The 17,998-nt window shown below is 39.8% G+C and overlaps 1 protein-coding gene across 1 annotated transcript in view; it reads left to right on the top strand.

Annotated features, from left to right (window-relative positions):
- The first annotated feature begins 5,064 nt into the window (after positions 1-5,064).
- The window catches only part of BACH1 (BTB domain and CNC homolog 1), a 26,511-nt gene continuing 13,577 nt past the window's right edge, over positions 5,065-17,998 (top strand). Inside the window, exons 1-2 of the mRNA XM_056494348.1 lie at positions 5,065-5,199; positions 16,714-17,011. Coding sequence (XP_056350323.1) covers positions 16,772-17,011 — 240 coding nt within the window. The 5' untranslated portion in view covers positions 5,065-5,199; positions 16,714-16,771. The remainder of the gene's footprint in view (positions 5,200-16,713; positions 17,012-17,998) is intronic.

Here is a 17,998-nt window from a genome sequence, read left to right as displayed (position 1 = left end):
CTAGAAACTGAACAGCCTCTGTTGTGGGGCATTTTAATGTGCAGCTCTAGACAGAAGTAGATAGTGAATCAATTTTTCCCGTTATGATAAATGGGGAAATGTACAACCTCAGAAAAATAAATCACCTTTTCTGAAAGCTCTTACAGGAGAGTCACTATGTCAAAGTCAAACTGTTTTCCTGGCAAGTCATTGCATGATCAATACATGAATAGCAGGTTACAATAAGAACTTTCTGCTATGAAATTAAAACTTAGCCAAGTGTTTGAATGCATGATAATCTTTCCTACTTTTGGTATGCTTTCCAGCTTTAGCCAGGTCTTCAGATACATCACTCACTTTTGCAATCATTCTGTGTAGCACAAGCAAGGTGGGTGGTCATAAAGAAGAATTTATTTAAGCAAAAGAATAGCTTCATAATGTACTTTAAAAAATCATGCTGTATCATCCTCCAAAAGATGTGTTACTTTATGCCACTGTCAGACACCTCCAAAAGCATGTGCAATTTCATTGTTCTCTATTCTGGTCCTCATATATTCACAGTAGCCTTCAAACAGCCTAACTGTAAGTCAGTCAGCTTTTTATCAATAAATCTTAAAATTAATCTTTCTTCAGGCATTGGACTCAAAAAGAAAAGAAGCTTTATTTCCATATTTTCTTTCAGAGTGCTGTTTCAGTCTGGTGCCTGCAAACCCAACCTTTTGAGTCATTTAACCAGTGTTTGTGTTGTTCATCTGTCTGTCTTGGTTGTGTCTGACCTCTGGGATGACTGCAATAAAAAAACATTCAGTTTTTCTTTCTTTCCTTTCTTCACTATGACTCAACATCCTTCTCCTCTCAGGAGTATGACTACAGCTCATAGGGAATAGGTCCAAAGTTTCAACACTTCGAGTGTCTCACCCATGAATACTTTTGTCATTTAAGAAATCTCCGGGTACCTTTTTGCAGATGTACTGAGCATTCCCTGGGTTGTAAGCTGGGGTGGGGAGGGTTAGCATTTTTCTAGAGGAGCAACAAACCAGTACTGCAGATAGCCCAGATAATGAAGCTAAGGAGTACACTTCTGGGTTAAAGCAGTTCAGAGTGAAAGCAATAACCAGATATGTGTGGGAATATTGCACTACCAGCAATTAGTTCTCCTAAACTAAACATATGCAGAGGGGTCATCCCAAATTGTGACTTCAGGAGACTCTCAATAGACTGTAGTATAGATTAAAGAAAAGAGATGGGTTCTTCCCACCCTAGTAGTTTATTTTGTGAAGAGATGACTCTTTCCCCCAGCATGATCCCTTCACAGGGCACATGGAAACAGTGAGGTCTGTTGTGCATTTAGCCTGTGCTCCTCTGAATGCACACCCTCAGTCCCCTGAGCATCAGGAGTTTCACCAGGTCTCCCTCCATCTTCCCAAGCTCCTGGTGTTTCCATCATCCATGTGTGGATATGCATCTGGCTGCTGGTTTCAGGCTGAGCAGTGTTCTGCCAGGGATTTAATTCACCCAGAGCCCTCCCAGGTGTGATCCCACAGCATTACTCGAGGCTGGAAACACTCACTGAGCCCTGCATGACCTACTCTGGTTTTCCCATGTGTACCTGCATTTCCTCACAGGGTTCAAGAGAGCCACTGTGTGAAAATGCCTGGTCTGGACAGCCTGGCTGCAGTAATTTCACTTCACCTCCTGAACACTTCTGGTGTTTTCCCAGATCAATCAGCTCAGGCATTGCTGTCTGACAAAATTACAGCCATTGACAGTGTTTACTCCAAGCTTCCAGGAAGGCAAATCCATTTTTCATCAATAAATCATTCTCCTCTTTTTAATACCCCTATGAAGCTTTTTTAGCTGTTCTGCTGCAATTCTCATTCTTTGGTCTTTTCATACAGCTCCCCCAGCCTATCTAAGCAGACCTCTTATTTTCTGCAGCTAGACACTTATAAATGTTATGTTTCCCACCTTTTTGCAATTGTTTACTCATGGTTTATATCCCTTCTTGTGGAATCAAAAATAACTCCCATTCTATTCAAGAAAAGAAGTCCCTTTTTTCCCATTTCAATGTTACTGCTAAATTTAATTTAAGGATTAATTAAATTTAAGGATGATAGTTTTTAAAATTATATTGGGGGTGGGGGGGGAGAAAAGAAAACAAACCAGATTTAACCAATATACTAGTTTTCATTGTTAGAAGATTTGATGTGAATCTGGACCATATTAGGTTTAAGAGACTCACCCTTACAATTGCATTTTAAAAGACAGTTTACTAGAATAGGTCTTACTTCTAGATAGAAAGCATTTTTTTTTCTCATTTTTTGTAAAGAGGAAATGTAAAAACATTTTCCTATGATTAACACCATGCTTTCCCAGGATGAACAAAAGACTTTTGTAATCCAGAAACCACAAAAAAATAAGCATGTGTGTTCCCAAGGATTAGAACAGTATTACAAGCATGCAGCAGAAGACGGTATGGAAATAAATTCTGAAATAATGCATTCAAAGGCTTCAAAAACCATTTTAAAACAAGAGCCAGTTTTTCAGCTCATACATATTGACACAGCCCCGAGGTTTCAATCACTTAGACACATACCAGTTGCTCCTTGATAGCTCAATTTACAGTTAGAAAATGTTATCTAAATGTAGATTAGAAAACAGCTTTTGTGTTTGCAAGTTCACAGGAGGGAGCGGTTTGGCTTTTGTTTACTGGAATGTAAAATGGAGGAATCTTCCATCTGATGCCTACAGAAGTCACATTTGATGTGGCCATGTGTTCAGCAGGGTCATCATCCTCAGCCCTGTGAAACTAGAAGATGGGCCTTCAGCATCAATTTTTCCTAATGACTCCCCAGCACTTTTGCTGTGAAGGATTCTGGCGGCAGCATGGGTTTAATCTGGGAGTTACATCTCTAGCCTAACCCAGTTATAGCCAGTCCCACCACAAAAGGCATCTGCAAAAGGAGTTTGATCACAGGCACCAGCCACAGAAGGGGAACAATGAGCCCATGGAGATGCCTATCTAGTTCCATCAGCTACATGGGATCCTAGGTGAGGAGCTGAGGCTAGACAGCTATATTTTAGATGGCTAAAGATAGGAGAGATGAATCTCACCTTTAGCCTTGGGATATGTCACAATCTACCTTTGGAGAATTTATTAGTCAGTTATGGTAAGAAACCAGCTTCAGTACAGAAAGGATAAAAACAGGGGACAAGGGCAGAACACTCCCAATATTAAAGATGGCTAAAATATTCCACAGTACAGCATGTACCCTGTAGTCCACACAGCTAACCTGCAGATTGGAGCACTTTAATCTTTCTGGGCCAGTATCAATCCACAGACCTGCCAGAGCTCAACAGATCGAGTTACAAACTGGTGGTAGCTGAGGCTGGAGCTTTTAGAGTGCCAGAAGCAGTAAACAACACAGAGACAGCTACAGCCAGGCTTCACAGGGAATTAACATTTGACAGAATGGGACTTAGAGTCCCATTAATGCCACTAATGTATCAGAAAAATAAATCTATTTCGAAAAAAGGGACATTTTCTCTCTCTTCTGATGATAGTTATTGTTTGTTATCATGAATGCTTACTTTGTGAACATTTATCACCTAAGTTTTTTGTATTGTTTTAAATGCTTAAAACATTTATTATTCATCTGCAGGAGGATGGATGTCCTTGATTTTTAGCTTAGATTCCCAGATCTCCTTTTTTATTTGTTTTAGTTCTCCTTTCTGGGAAAAAAATGAACTAGTTTTTTTTTATTTTTCCTCTTCTAGTTGGGTCTAATTCCAATGCAGAAAGTACTTGAGCAGCTCTTCAGTCTGACTGTGAGTGAGAACCAAGCTATTGCACTGTAACTTCACTCCCTATTGTGTGGGAAGTAAGAATTGCATCATCCCTAATATCCAGAACAGGAGATGAAGATCCCTTCTTGGTGGGTGCGGTCCAAGGTTTTGTAGTCAATCTTTCAACAAAAGTAAGAGCTCCTTTTGTTTTGATTCATTTCTTCCCTCTTTTGTTTCCCTCTCTTCCCCACAAAATTTTCATGGAAGATTTCAAAAAAAAAAAAAAAAAAAAAAAGTAAAAACCTCAAATTTCAGTCTAGTAGTAGGTATTTTAAATTTTATGGCTAAACATTGTAAACATCCCATACTTCTGCAACTCCGTTTTTATAATCTAGAGTTGTCTTTAAGCTCCTTCTTCATGTGGGAGTACCAGGGGATTAGGAACTCCCAACATGTGTAAGAGTATGACAATTACAACTCGTAGAAAACATAAAAAGCAGGCATAGAAACTTTCATTCAGAATACCTTAAGTATTGTTAGTAACCAAATCTCAAGCCAAATGCCAGTTTTTGGATACCGCTACCTAATAGCTGTTCTTAAATTGAAATTCCAACAAATTGCTTAGGCTACTTTGTAACGCAACTCTTTGTACTGGTGAATTCGCTGCTCAACTGATAAATAAAATAATTAAATTCTGCCTTCTTAACAAGGTGAAAGGCATTAGCAAACTGACATTGAAGGAAAACCTGAATTAGCCTCTACAGAAACTGAAACCGTGCTGTAAAAATGGCTGAAGAAAGTTATGTGACACTTAAATACAGTGTAAGACAGAGTGTCACTCTACATAAAACCAATGATTCAAAGGCACACTAAATTGTTAAACCGGGTTAAAATATCTTAACAACGAAATTCCCATTAGCACTCTTGGTAGTGCATCATTTGCTGCTAACAGCGTTTTGTTCAGGAGCTTCTGGAGGAGGCTGGTGGGTGAAGAAGGCAAGGGAAGGTGCGGGAAGGGAAGGTGCGGGAAGGTGAAGGTGCGGGAAGGCGAAGGTAAGTTTCAGGGAAGTTTCAGGGAAGTTTCAGGGAAGGGAAGGGGTCCAGGGGCTCCGGGACCCGGCGCTCTGCAGCCGCCCGTGCGCCGGCGGGGCCGCGCATGCGCAGCGCTGCGCTGTGGGCGGCCGCGCGTCGGCGGCGGGCGCCGCGTCCAATGGGCGCGCGGGGCGTGCGCGGGGCGTGCGCGCGCGGGGGGGCGCGGGGGGCGCGCGGGCGGCGCTGCGGGCAGTCACCTGACGGGCGCGCGCCGCAGTCGGGCCGCAGCCGGAGCCGGGAGCGGCCGGGCCCGGGCGGCGCGCGCGGGGCGAGAAGCGACGGCGTGAGGCGGCGGCGGGGCTGCCCTGCTCTCCCCTCCGGCCCGCGGCGGCGGGCGCTGAGGTACGGCCGTAACCGGCTGCTGGCGGGAGTGTGCGCGGTGAGGGGTTGGCGGCGGGGGTGCCTATGCGGCGGTGGGGCGGGGGTCGCGGCGCGTTCGCAGGGCGGTGTCAGCGATGCGGCCTTTCCGCCTCCGTGACGCCTTCGGGGTCGGGGGTCCCGCCCGCGGTGGCGGAGGCGCCCGGCAGCGGCGGCCGCTGTCCCTCGGCGGTGCCTGGGTGCGGGTGTTGGCCCCGCACGCCTTCCCGCAGAGCGCTCCGCGCTCGCAGCCGCGCCCCCGGCTCGCACGCGTGCCCTTGTGCCCCGCTGACACGGGCGTGACTCTCCCGCGCCGGCACTGTGCGGAAGGGCCCCGCTGGAAGTCGGAGCGAACCCCGCTCCGCTGGTGTTTGTTGCCCTTTGGGGGCAGCTGGGGAAAGTCTCTTTTAGACTGTAAACAACGAAATACAATTCCTGTCCGTCCTGTTCTGTGCGGTGAGATCCTTGGCGTGTTTTGGGGCTTGGTGGAAATGTAGTAATCGCAAAAGAACAGTTACTCGTTTTAACCTGACAGTAATCCCAAAATCATCTACGACTCGGTCTTCCAAATCTTTATTGAACTAAAAAAGGAGGGAGAAAGTGCTTTAGCAGCGAAGATAACTGTGTAGTAAATTTTGACAGACACATTAATTTGAGGCACTTGAGTGAGGAAGGCAGTTTGTGTGAAAAACATCTGGCTGCAGTAATGGAATAATTGCAATCCAGAAGCACTGTAAATTAAGGTGATGTGGCACTCAGAATGCTCTAGTCTATAGAATCAGTTCTTTAATCTCAAGTATTACACCGCACAGCAAGAAAAGGAAGAACTATATTCCTGTCAACATGATGAGTCTGAATTCAAGCATCTGAGGTAGACCATGAAATATGATTTGTAATATGAGTTTAACTGTAAAAGTGACTTAAATGGCATAATTGCACTTGGATGCCCTAACTCAAGTGAGTAAGCTTGTGTGTACCTTAGCAAACAATGAGGCCCAAAATAGGCAGATTCACAGAGAGAAACAGTTGTCACTGAAAACTGAATACCCACTGTGTTTTTCAGAAGAGCTCTCTTTGACCTGGCTTAGTAAATCTGGAGGAAAAAAAAAAAAAAAAAGCTAGTATTAGTAATTGAAATTGTTGAGAACTTCTAGAGTGTGTTTTTCAGTTTACTCTAAAAAAGAATGTACTCTTGTCTGGGTTCATCTTGTGAAGTGTACAAAAGCATAACAAATGGGGTGTTTGAAAAGTTTGCTTCACTAGCACACTCCTAATTTTAACCAAAATGCTGAAGTACAGCTTTAGCTTCCATCAGCTTTATCTTTGAGTTTATATGTGTTAAATGTTTAATGGCTTTTAATAGGTTCTGAAATTCTCATGCAAATGATATTTTGAGCACTAATAAATTTGTTGTGATACAAATGGTCTTGTATTAAAACCCACACCCTTTACGTGCTTGTTTAGATCAGGTGGTCACTCTTGTGGAAGGTCTTTACACTTGAGTTCTGTAAGTCCCAAATAACTCCGCCCTATGGTTTAGGGAAACATGGCTGAACAAATCGCCTTGTCATGTCAACCCTACCTTCCAAGTTTGATAATCAGAGTCTTTCTATAAGCACTCCATGGGTTTTCTTTTAGCCACAGTCCTGTCTTTCTCCCTGCACTGGACGTGCTGATGTGGGGGCCAAGAAGAGTGGTAGATCATTCAGAGGGTTCATATTTGTGTCCGAATGCTGGCATTTTAATTGTCCTGTAGAATTCAACCACTGCCAGTTTCATGGGGAAGGTTTTGGGGAGTAGGAAGAAAACTTGTGGTATTCATAACATGAGTCCTGTTTGTATGTAGTCCTTAGTAAAACCAGAGGTAATGTGTTAGTTGATGCAAGTGTGGGTAGGAACAAAACATTGAGTGAGCCAAAATTAACTGCTGAACCAATCATTAAGTTGTGTAGATTCAGCCTAGTGTGACCACAGTGGCGATAACGTGTGAGGATCCACCAGCAGCTTTCCCTGCCCCCACCTCTAATTCAGAGGTAAGCAGTCTGGAGAGGGGACTGAAAGTGATGGAAAGGCTTACTTTGCTGTAAAAAAATCATGGGCTGCGTCACAAGTCACTGTTTCCAGCAGTATGTAGTGTTTTCCTCTTAAGGGTGGAAGAAAGTTTTGTTCTTGTTAAGTATGAAGGGAAAATGTAGTATTTGGTATAAATGTGAGTTAGAAGGTCAGAATGAGGCTCAACTGACTGATCAGCTACTAAAGCTTTAAAAGGGGAAAGTGTGCTGTGAAGGGTAAATTGACTTTAGAATCATTGGTGAAATACAAATAAATTGAGTTTAATCATTAAACATACATCGGAGAGTGGGAGAGGTGTAGCCTAGGGTATCAGTAACTCGATGTCTTTAAATGAGAGCCTGTGTCTTAAAGAATATTTAATTTATCTTAAAAGTTGTGTTGAGATACTTTGTTTGTGAATGACTTTATTTGAACTGTCAATATAATGTTTATAGGTGTTTGGATTCCAGTCTTGGCCCACTGACGAGTACTTTGATAAGTAAATATATGGCTCTTGCTCACCCTGTTCGTGCTGCTTTTAAGGTAATCAAATCACAGAGTCCTGCAGTGATTTGTGTTGGAAGGGGCCTTAAAGATCATCCATTTCCAGCCCCCTGCCATGAGCAGGGGCGCCTTCCACTAGATGAGGTTGATCCAAGCCTGTCCAGCCTGGCTTTGAACACTTCCAGGGATGGGGCAGCCACAGCTTCTGTGGGCAACCTGTGCCAGAGCCTGACCACCCTCACCGGGAAGAATTTTTCTAGTAGCTAAGCCTGCCTTCTGTCAATGGGAAGCCACTCCCCCTTGTCCTGTCCTTGGTCCTTGTCTGAAGTCCCTCTCCTGCTCTTGGAGAAGCCTCTTTAGCCACTGGCAGGGCGTCTAGGGTCTCCCTGGAGCCTTCTCTTCTCCGGGATGAACACCTCCAGCTCTCCCAGCCTGTCTCCAGAGCAGAGAGGCTCCAGCCCTCAGAGCATCTTTGTGTTCTTCTCTGGACTCATTCCAGAGGATCCATGTCCTTCTGATGTTGGGGCTCCCAGAGTTGCAGGTCAGTATTTTATGTGGAGCCATCCCAAAAATGGTTATTGACAGGTCAGCTTGTAAGATCATGTCTTTTGACATTATATGTCAGATAGGAAATAGTCTTCAGTTTCAGGATGGGAAGACTGAGATAGTTCAATGTGATTTGGTGGAGACCTTTGCTAGGGCTACTGTCTGAAGCCTGGTCTAGTGCATATATATATATATATATAGAGAGAGAGAGAGATGTATTTTAATTTTATATCAGTATTGTTAGTTCTGATAAACCTGTGCTGTTCAGTTTTCATAGAAATGTTTCTGATGTTCTTTCTGATTTATGTCTAAAATATTTGTAGATTTGTTTCAGTTTCACATACTGTGAAGAACAGTTGTGGAAACAAATCAAAGTTAAACAGATTATACCAGAAATGAGATTCTAAATGTAATTTCCAACCAGTATTTCCTTTGACTTGGCAATATAACTGTTTCACAGTTCTTTCAGGTTGTTTCTTGTATCCTTGTAAGCTAAAATATATTAAATGGTTAATTTAGTATTCATTATAAATATTTTGAGATATATACTTGTGAATGGATTGTGGTAGTCATTCAGACAAAGTTATTCATATGGTTTGTTTAACTGTAGCAAAGAGTAGAATATGTAGTTCTAAATATAAAAGTGTTTGTCCTTTAAGTAAAGGCAGGAGTTGGTAGATTTTTAGTTGTGCCTGCTTTACTTTTCCGAAGTGAATATTTTATTATCTAACCTAGTTCTTGTTTGAGAAAAAATAAAACCGTTTTTTTTCTTTTGTTTTTGGGGTGTTGTTTTTGTTATTTTTGTTGTTGATGGGTACTTTGGGGTTTTTTTTTTTTTAAGTTCTTTAGAGAGTCTGTGCATCATTATCTTTCCAGAGTAATTCTCTTTGAATACCAGCACAACTGAAGGTCTGTAAGTGATAGGATTTTTCAGATGGGTCTCTGAAATCCCTTCAGACTTATTTCATTTTTTAGCAGTGAAACAAAACAAATCCTACAACATGATTTTTATTCCTGATCCAAAAATTAAACAATTAGTGTTGTTAAAATAATGGGAAACTGCCGAGTAGTTTGGGGTTTATTTGGCTTTGATACTGACTTTGTGTCATCCTCAGAGGGAAACTTCAAACTTGTGTTCTTTGGAGAGTCTACATTTGGTTACATGGCATCAATCTCTTTTTCTTTTAAATCATGACTTCTAGAGGCTTGTGACTACTAATGTTCTCAGGATCCCCCATGCTCTGCTTCAGGTCTCAACTTCTCATACAGCTTGCAAATACTGAGAAAAAGTATGTATTCAGTCTTAAAACCTGGAAAACAAATTAAGACTCTTAGCACAGACTTAAGACTTGCCAGACTTCCCGTGATTCTTTTTAATACTTGCTTGTGACTTGACAAGAGTCCAAATGCAGTCTTTAAAATTATGCTACAAAAATACAAACTAGTAATTTTTAAAAATCTCATTTATGTAATTAAACTGTCAAGGATATCATCTAGGTATTGGACTAATAAAGAAGACAATTTAGAATTATGACTATTAATAATTGAAGATTAAATGTACTTTTTTCTTAGAGGAGAAAGCATTGTTCTTGGGCAGCAAAGCTTGCTTTTTGCTTTTTTTATCACTTTCTTCTTTTGCAGCCTATTTGAAGATGAAGCAGTGAGCATGCACACTAAAATGCTTGTTCATTCTTTGTCAGCATAATGTGAATCAGCAGCTATTAACCACTGTAGGCATTCATCTGTAATATAACTATTTCCTTAAAAGGAGAGATAGCTGGGGGCAAAGACAGAGAAATAAAACTGTAGAAAAAAGCCTTTGTAGTATGTTTTCAATGAGCTATGTCTTATCTAAACTGTCTTGTTTTAGCAGTAGTAAGTGATCGTTGTCACTTTAGACTTCACATTTGTGGATGACAATTTTTTTATAGGAAATGTAAATGTCCACCCTAAGAGAACTGATGGAATTACTGAGCTGCTAGAACTTACTCAATAGATCCACATAAGAGTAGCACCAAGACTTTGTTTTCTCCAGGCTATGTTTTTGAGGGTCTACAATTGTATTTTTTCCAACTGTTGAGAAATTTGAAGTGTTCCAAGAATACAGATATATTAGAAGCATGGTGCTAACTGAAGAGACCCTTACTGTTTGCTAAGTGGTAAATTAATCTTGCTAGTTTTATCACTTTGGTGATCAAAACTGAATTAACATCTGGGTGCCCAAGTTCAAGCAGCTTAGAGAGCAGTGGCAGCCAAGGTGTGTCCTGCCTGGGTTCTGCAGCTACTAAGGGGAGCTTTGGTCTCTGCTCTCTTATTTCAGAACTTCACCTGTGTACAAGTGACACTTACTGTGATTGCTGGAGAGGATTGATATCCAGCGTGGTATTGATGGATGCTTGTTCACTAAGGAAAGACTAAGAAACAGGGTTTTACATTTTTAGTCATTTGGGTAACCTTTAGCTGGATCATATATGGGAATTATGTGGTAGGTGCAGATCAGAAAATAGCCAAACACATGTAGGCTGAGTTAATTTGGATGGTGGGGCTGCATAATATCTCACTCTAGGAATAAAAAGTTAGCTCTTCTCTATAAGATTATTTGAATTTGGTTTATTCACCAATGGAAAATAAGAGAGTTTTGCTCTTTAAAAGAAAGCACTGAGCTCATAGGATATGACTCTTGTAGCTCAAGTGTTTTTGCTTGGCTCCTGCTAGCACTATGGCTTAGTGGAGCTTAAAACAGAAGGACCACAGGTCCGTATTAGGTTGTTTATTGCCCCGGTTGCTTTTAGGTGTGTTACAATTGGTGGTAACAAGATAGATTACTGTGTTTTATTTGGCAGTGAGTCTTTGAGACAATTGTTAGGTTTGGATCCTAGATTGAGTTGGGTGCCTTTGGATGACTCCTCTCTTCTTCCATGTTCAGCTGATGATAAGGAAGTTCCTTGTCACAGAGGCACAGTGAGGTCCTGCTGGATAGGAATAGCTGCTCTGCAAGGCTGACTGGAGTGCCAGGTCCTCAGCTGTCCACGAGGAGAGGGAGAACGTCAAATGATTTGTGTCAAGACCTTCTCCAGTCTAGTCTGCTCTTCAATCTGCTTCTCTTGAATTTGAAAAACTTGTAGTTTTGAGGGGAATGAAAGGATTTGGAAGGCAAACTTTATGTGGGGGTGGATGCTGCCTCTGGATTTGGTGTTCCCATTGTATCTTGGTGATCATTAGATACTGAAATTTCATTTTCCAAGTCCTTGGATTTAGCACGAAGAGTTAAGATTGAAGACTGAGACTTTCAGGAAAAACAGCTGATTACATTTTACAAAGTAGTAAAGGTACAGCTGTCATTGATTTCCGTGGGTTTCTGTGCTCTGATTTAGTATTTTTAATGACACTTGAAACATTCAGACTCAGAATGTTCAAAAAGCATTTTGGTAAACTACGCAAGTGTGTGTGCTTTTGTCAGCTTCAGTGACAACTTGATGCCTTTTAGCTTCCTTAAACTCTTCCAGGACACTCATTTGTCCACAGGATGTTGATTGCACTCTTGCATGTGGTGGTGGTGCTGAGCTTTGTATGAAAGTTTGCTGAAAGTTTGTCTGCCTTGTGTGAGATGTTTGTGTGGATGAGAAATACATCACACAAGTTCTACTCTGCTACTCTGTTCCTACTCTTGCACTCTGCCTGCACTGGGTACATTCCTCTACAGTGTTATCTGTTTTACTACTATTTTTCTTCTGTAAGTTAGCAACAACAGTTCCTTATAGCTTTACCTGGTTTCAGCAATCATGATTCTCATCTTTGGAATACCTTTTTTTTTTTTTTTTTTCTTTCCTTCGTCCCCTAAACTATCAATGGAGAGACCTTATGGTTTACCTGAGGATCTGCACCAAGTGACTCTTTAATCAGATTGTGGTGGGTGGAAGTAAAGGATTTTATATCTACCTTTATTCTCCAGTCAGCTAGTAAAGAGCAGTAATTGTTCCCAGTTGTAAGCAATCAGATGAGCTAACCTACAGCCTAATTTTAAAGTACCTTACACTCACTGTACCTCACTATTACCTTCCTGTAATAATATAATTAATGACTTTTGAATACATGAAGAAAAATGAGCTGTGGATGAGATATGTATTTTACAATGAGTCGTGATAAGCATCTTGCTTTGGTCTCTATATTGTGTACTTAAACAAAAGTGTATTCCTTTTTTAAATGTGGTAGCAGTACTGATAAGTAATTAAGCATTAAGATAAGTATTTATATGTTCTTTGGAAATAAATAAATATATATATAATCATTTGGATGTAGAGATGGTAATTTTACAGGTAACCATTGGGCATAGTTTTCAAAATTGTATACTAGTAGGGAGGGGAAAAAATGGAGGTACTTCTCTGTAATAAAGCAGAATAAAGATTTATAGCTGGTACTTAGGAGGAAATATTCCTGTCCTTATGAAAAACATTATCTCACAATCACTGATAAAGAATGAAAACTTTGTAGTAGCAGGCTTGGTTGTGTTCTCAAAGCAGAACTTGATTGATTGTGCTTCAAGTGTTTATGTGGGTTTTATATTAGCATGTGTGTATGCTTATGTTCATGGGGTTTTTAAAATTTTCTCTTCCAAGAGTGAGCGGTTATTAGGTGTGCAGGGTCTCAGATGAGAGGAATTTTAGGAATGCTCACAGTATTAGTTTTCCTCCATGAACTGAGGATTTGAGTAAGTGAGCTTTCATGTTGTTACTTCTTTAATCCTTCCAACCTATATTGTAAGAATTGTTTAAGTTTTGGAAGATCTTTTTGGACTCTCCATATTTTTTATGGCAGTGTCTGTTACAAATATAGTAAATAATACTCTTGCATGGTTTTATTTCTTAATGTCTTCTGCATTCAGTCACATGTTTGTTGGCATCTCCTTTGTGAGCAGTGATTTCGACATACAGTCATCTGCTTGTGGAATACTTTTCCAAGTTCCCTGTTCTTGCTTTTAGTCTTCCTTACTTGAAGGTTACTTTTAAAATACAAATAGCATTATAGAAGTTTTAGGCTGCTTTCCAAGCATATGATTCGTTATTGTTGTTTATAGTATCAGTTTTCCTTTTTAATGCCTGGTTGCTGATGTTAATAATATTGAGAGTGGAAAAAAGAGCCTGATAAATAGTACTTGTAGAAAATTAAATGATATAAAGTGGACAGAAAAGCCTAGAAGCCCTATCCTTATGACAGTTGCAGCACAAACTTGTAAGTTTAATTGAATTGTTTTCTTTACTTCATACCTTTTCCCCTCTCTGTCCACCCATTCATAAATAAAACTAAATTTAAGAATTGAGTGCTCTAGAAGAACAATTATGGTAGAAGAGAAACATTTTACAGAAGAGATGTCCTTTTTTTCCTTGCTGTGACAGTAAATGTTCTTGTTGTGGATGTGTGTACAACAGATCTAGTTACAGAGAAGTTGTTTTGTACTCACGCTGCTGGGGAAAATCTGGTTGGCTGTCATGACAGATACTGTCATAAATGTGTTACTGTGACCTTATTACTCAACTGGAAAACAAAATTCAGACATTGACAAGTTTAACCTCTGTTAGTTCTTAAGTGTAACAGCTTTTTACAGTGGTTGCATTTTCTCTTTCCCATTTGATGCTTTGGTTTTCACCAGCATTTTCAATTTTCTGATGCTTTACCTTTGGATTTCTTTTTATTGTATTTGACAGTACTTAAATTTTACAAAGGCTGAGGTGAAATTAGTGTTTGAGTGTAGTGTGGGGGTGTTTTTTTGGTTTTGTGGGGTTTTTTTTAAAGGTTGTCTCAAAGTTTAAAATGCTTATTAAATGCTGCATTTTATATTATGGATACCTCAAAAAACTTGTCATCCTGTTCAAATATAGAGGGAACATAACTTGGCTGATGAGCCCTTCACAATTAGGGTGTATAACATTCTCCGTCAGAGTAAAGTGTTAAATGGAGTTATGCTCAAACTATGTATTTCATTCACTTCTCGAGAAACAGAAGGTAGTGTTGAAAGCTATTTTATTTTTTTTGGCAGCTGAAACATTGGAAGCTCCCTCTCAATGCTCCAAGTAGTCCACAAGCTGTTTTGAAAGGATGGTGTGTGCCTCACAGAGATAAGTGAGAAGGAGGGTTAGCTCTTCTCTGCATTCATTTGTCTGTATCTATAAAAACAGAAATAAACTAGTGTTCCTTTTAGCCTTCTGTGCTATGGAAGTGTAATGAACTGAACTGGATATTGGAATTAACTATTTTATCAGGAAAAACCCAAAACCAGCATGTTGTTGTCTGAAGGTTCTTTCTTCAAAGAAGATACTTTAAAAAAAAAAAAAGAGCTTTTTAAGGCTTGCTTTAACTATAGTCTCCCTCATGAGTTTTGCCAAAGTGTTTACCCAGAATGTGTCCTATGCTCGCTGACACTGTGGATTTAGTCTTCAGTTTTTCCATTTGTCCTCTGTTCCGTTTTGGGGTTTTTTTTTCCCTTGTAACAAATACAGAGTTATACTTTATTAAACTCTGTACTGTAAGATATGAGCAATATGATGAGTTAGGCTATGTGTGGAGCAATCCAGTTAGGAGTATATAATTTATATTGCACTGGTTGCTTCTCAAAAGCTCTTAAAAAATAGAATTTAATGAATAGCAGTTCCTTGAGGAATTATTTTTTTCCCATGAAAATTGAATGGAAATTAAATATCTCCTAAGTTAATGAGTCTGTAGTCTTGTTATAAGGTATATGAAAACATTTAAACTGTTTCCTTCCAAAAATATGCCCTTTAGAATTAACAGTGCATGGTATATAGCAGTTTACCACTTCTTAGAGGAGAAAACTCATTTTTGTGGAACTTCTGGGCTTTTTCCCTCGAAGCTTTTGTTTTCACCATACACTTGTACATTTTGTTGGTGAACTTAAGCAGTGTTCCATAAGGGTGTGGTAAGGGCAGGTAATGCTGAGGTACTGTGCACTTTACTGGGGTCTAGACTAGTACTGTGCTGCTATTGCCACTGGAAATGGGGATCATTTTCTTCCCTCTTTCTGTTCAGAAGTTCTCAAAATGCTTGTGTGCCATGAAAATAGCTTGAGCAGTGAGTAAGCAGGAGCACAGCTGGCAGCATGGTTGCTTTTTTTCCACAGTGTGTTTAAATATGGTCATGTCCTCTGTTCTCCCCATGTTGTGAAAGTTTCCCCACATCTGAAACCTGAGGATGTGCACTGGCTGCAGTTTTATTATTGTTGGGAGCTGGCAGATGGTAACAACCTCTGTTGAGCAATAGAACGATGAGGTAGTCCCATGTCAGCTGAAGTGAGTCTCTACAGCTGTGCTCAGTTACAGGAACTCTGGGGTCAAGTGTAATCTGAATGCTTGGTTTGTTAAGGTATAACGTGTCCTAGTCATACCATGTTTTCTTTGCAGGATGGTTCCAAATCTGACTTAAATGGTTTCTTGATTGAGCAAGGGCATTCTTAATAATCGTTTTTCTTCCTTTTGATTGGAAGAAGAGCTCAATTGAAAGTGAAATACAGTGTAAAGATCAGACTTGGAAATACTTTCAATCTTCGCACACTCTAGCAGAGCTGCCTTCTCCCTAGCCCTTCTGTTTTTCTGCAAATTTAGGAATCTTCAGAACTCTTATGAGTTACATATTTGAAGGTTTTAAATACTGTAAACCTTTAACTATTGTTTATTAGCCAATGAATACTGTTATTTGAGAATTTTGTCAGAAAGACAGTATTCCATTGCCAGGTGATCTGAATCATAATGATCCATTGGGAAAGCCAACTTGTAACAAGTATGACAAATCAAATAGTCATGAACAGAAAAGGAGGAAAAAGTTTGCATTAAGGCAGGTAGAGAATTCAAATTTAAAAACAAAACACCAACCTACTGGACAGAAAATCGATATTTTACCAATGCCTGATTGGTTTAGCAGACAAAATACTTTTGAAAGAAGACAGAACACATATATTTTAGTCTGTACTAGATGAATCAGTAAACAAAAGTAGCTCACATAGTATTTTGGTAAATTTTAGTATAATGGATCTGTTTTATTTCTCTGTTTCTATAGTGTTGAAATTAGAATATACCAATTGCTAAATGTGAAAGCCTAGATAAATTTACTGTAACACCTAGAAATTATGTCCCTGAATCCCTTGACGAGGAAAGAACTGTTCTTTTGCTGAAGTCTGTTTTCTGGTCTATGAGACTACAAAAGCAGTGTTAAGATACACATATCAAGGTTTGGGTACTTTAAATGGTTGCAAGCATGTATTTATTTTAAGTACCAATTTGAAGAAGAGTTAGGCCAGGGAGTGCATGTTTAACATGCTCTTGTTTCAGTACCAGTGGGTTCCTGTTGGACACAACTTTCAGGGGTACAACTTGTTTCTTTGCTCTCCAGGTCTGAAGCACAGAAGCATGCTTTCCACTGAGCCTCACACTACCACCTGTGATACAGAATGTCTCTAAGTGAGAACAACAGTGTGGTGTTTGCCTATGAATCTTCAGTGCACAGTACCAATGTACTCCTCAGCCTGGATGACCAGCGAAAGCGAGATATCCTTTGCGATGTTACAATTTTAGTGGAAGATCAGCGATTTCGGGCACACAAAGCTGTGCTTGCAGCTTGCAGCAGTTACTTCCTTTCAAGAATTGTGGGCCAGGTGGACGCTGATCTTATCATCACTTTACCGGAAGAGGTGAGTGTCACTCCCTTCTGCAGTTTACCTGCCAGTGCTTGTAGTCTGCTTTGTTCAATTCTCTTTAATGGTAGGCTGGGGTTTAACTGACGAGTTACAGTGGGAGATTTAAGGGCTGAAAGAAACCAGCCTACAATCTGGGAGACCAAAAATATTTTTTAAATTCAAGTACTTCATATATACCTTGTAAAGGCTAAGTACTGTCATCTTGGTGTAGGGTTTGTTAGTTTTTTTGCCAGTGTTTTTATTCTTAGACTTTCATCCCAAATAAACATTAAATAAATGACTGCTGCAGGAGTTGCTTTTCTAGGTCAGTCACACTAAGAGTCTTTTTAGGGTTTTTTCTTGTCTAAAGAATAGCTAGCTAGAAATGTGTAACAGAAAGTGAAAGGAGTAGAGTGTTTATCCCCTCTTGATCCTTGCAGTTTTTGCAGTGTTTCTCCCTTAAATAGAAAGAAACTACACTTTTAAAATACCGTTGTATGTTTTTCTTTCAGTTTTATTTATGAATGCTCCTTCTTTGTAAAGCCACTTTAATGTTTTGTTAACAACACTAAGTCTGAAGACATCTTGACAGCTTATGGATAAACTCTTTCACATTCTACTTCCCCACATTATAAAGAATGAATTAGTGGGGTGGTGTAATCTCCAGAGCATATTTCAAATGCTATTTTAAGGATTCTTTAGTTAGGTCATAAGAGTTTACAGACAGTTTTAAAGAACTATTCTCTGTGCAGATCTCATCATCTTCCTTTCGTGTGTTGTGTTCTTTAAAAAGAACATACTAAACAACTACTAAAAAAACAAAATAAACCCTCAACTGATTCTTAAATAGAATTGCATTAATAATTCATCATTTTGCTGGTAGAAGGATTCCATGTAATTAATGCATTGATGTGGTGCTTTACTTAGCATAAAATACTGTTCATTTCAGTAAAGACAGGGAGAAGAGTGTGGACTTGACTTTAAGTATTAGTAGTGGACATA

Source organism: Oenanthe melanoleuca, chromosome 1 (assembly GCF_029582105.1).
Source record: "Oenanthe melanoleuca isolate GR-GAL-2019-014 chromosome 1, OMel1.0, whole genome shotgun sequence".
Lineage (NCBI taxonomy): Eukaryota > Metazoa > Chordata > Aves > Passeriformes > Muscicapidae > Oenanthe > Oenanthe melanoleuca.
The sequence above is the reverse complement of the archived record's forward strand: the minus strand, read 5'-3'. Positions and strand labels throughout refer to the sequence as shown.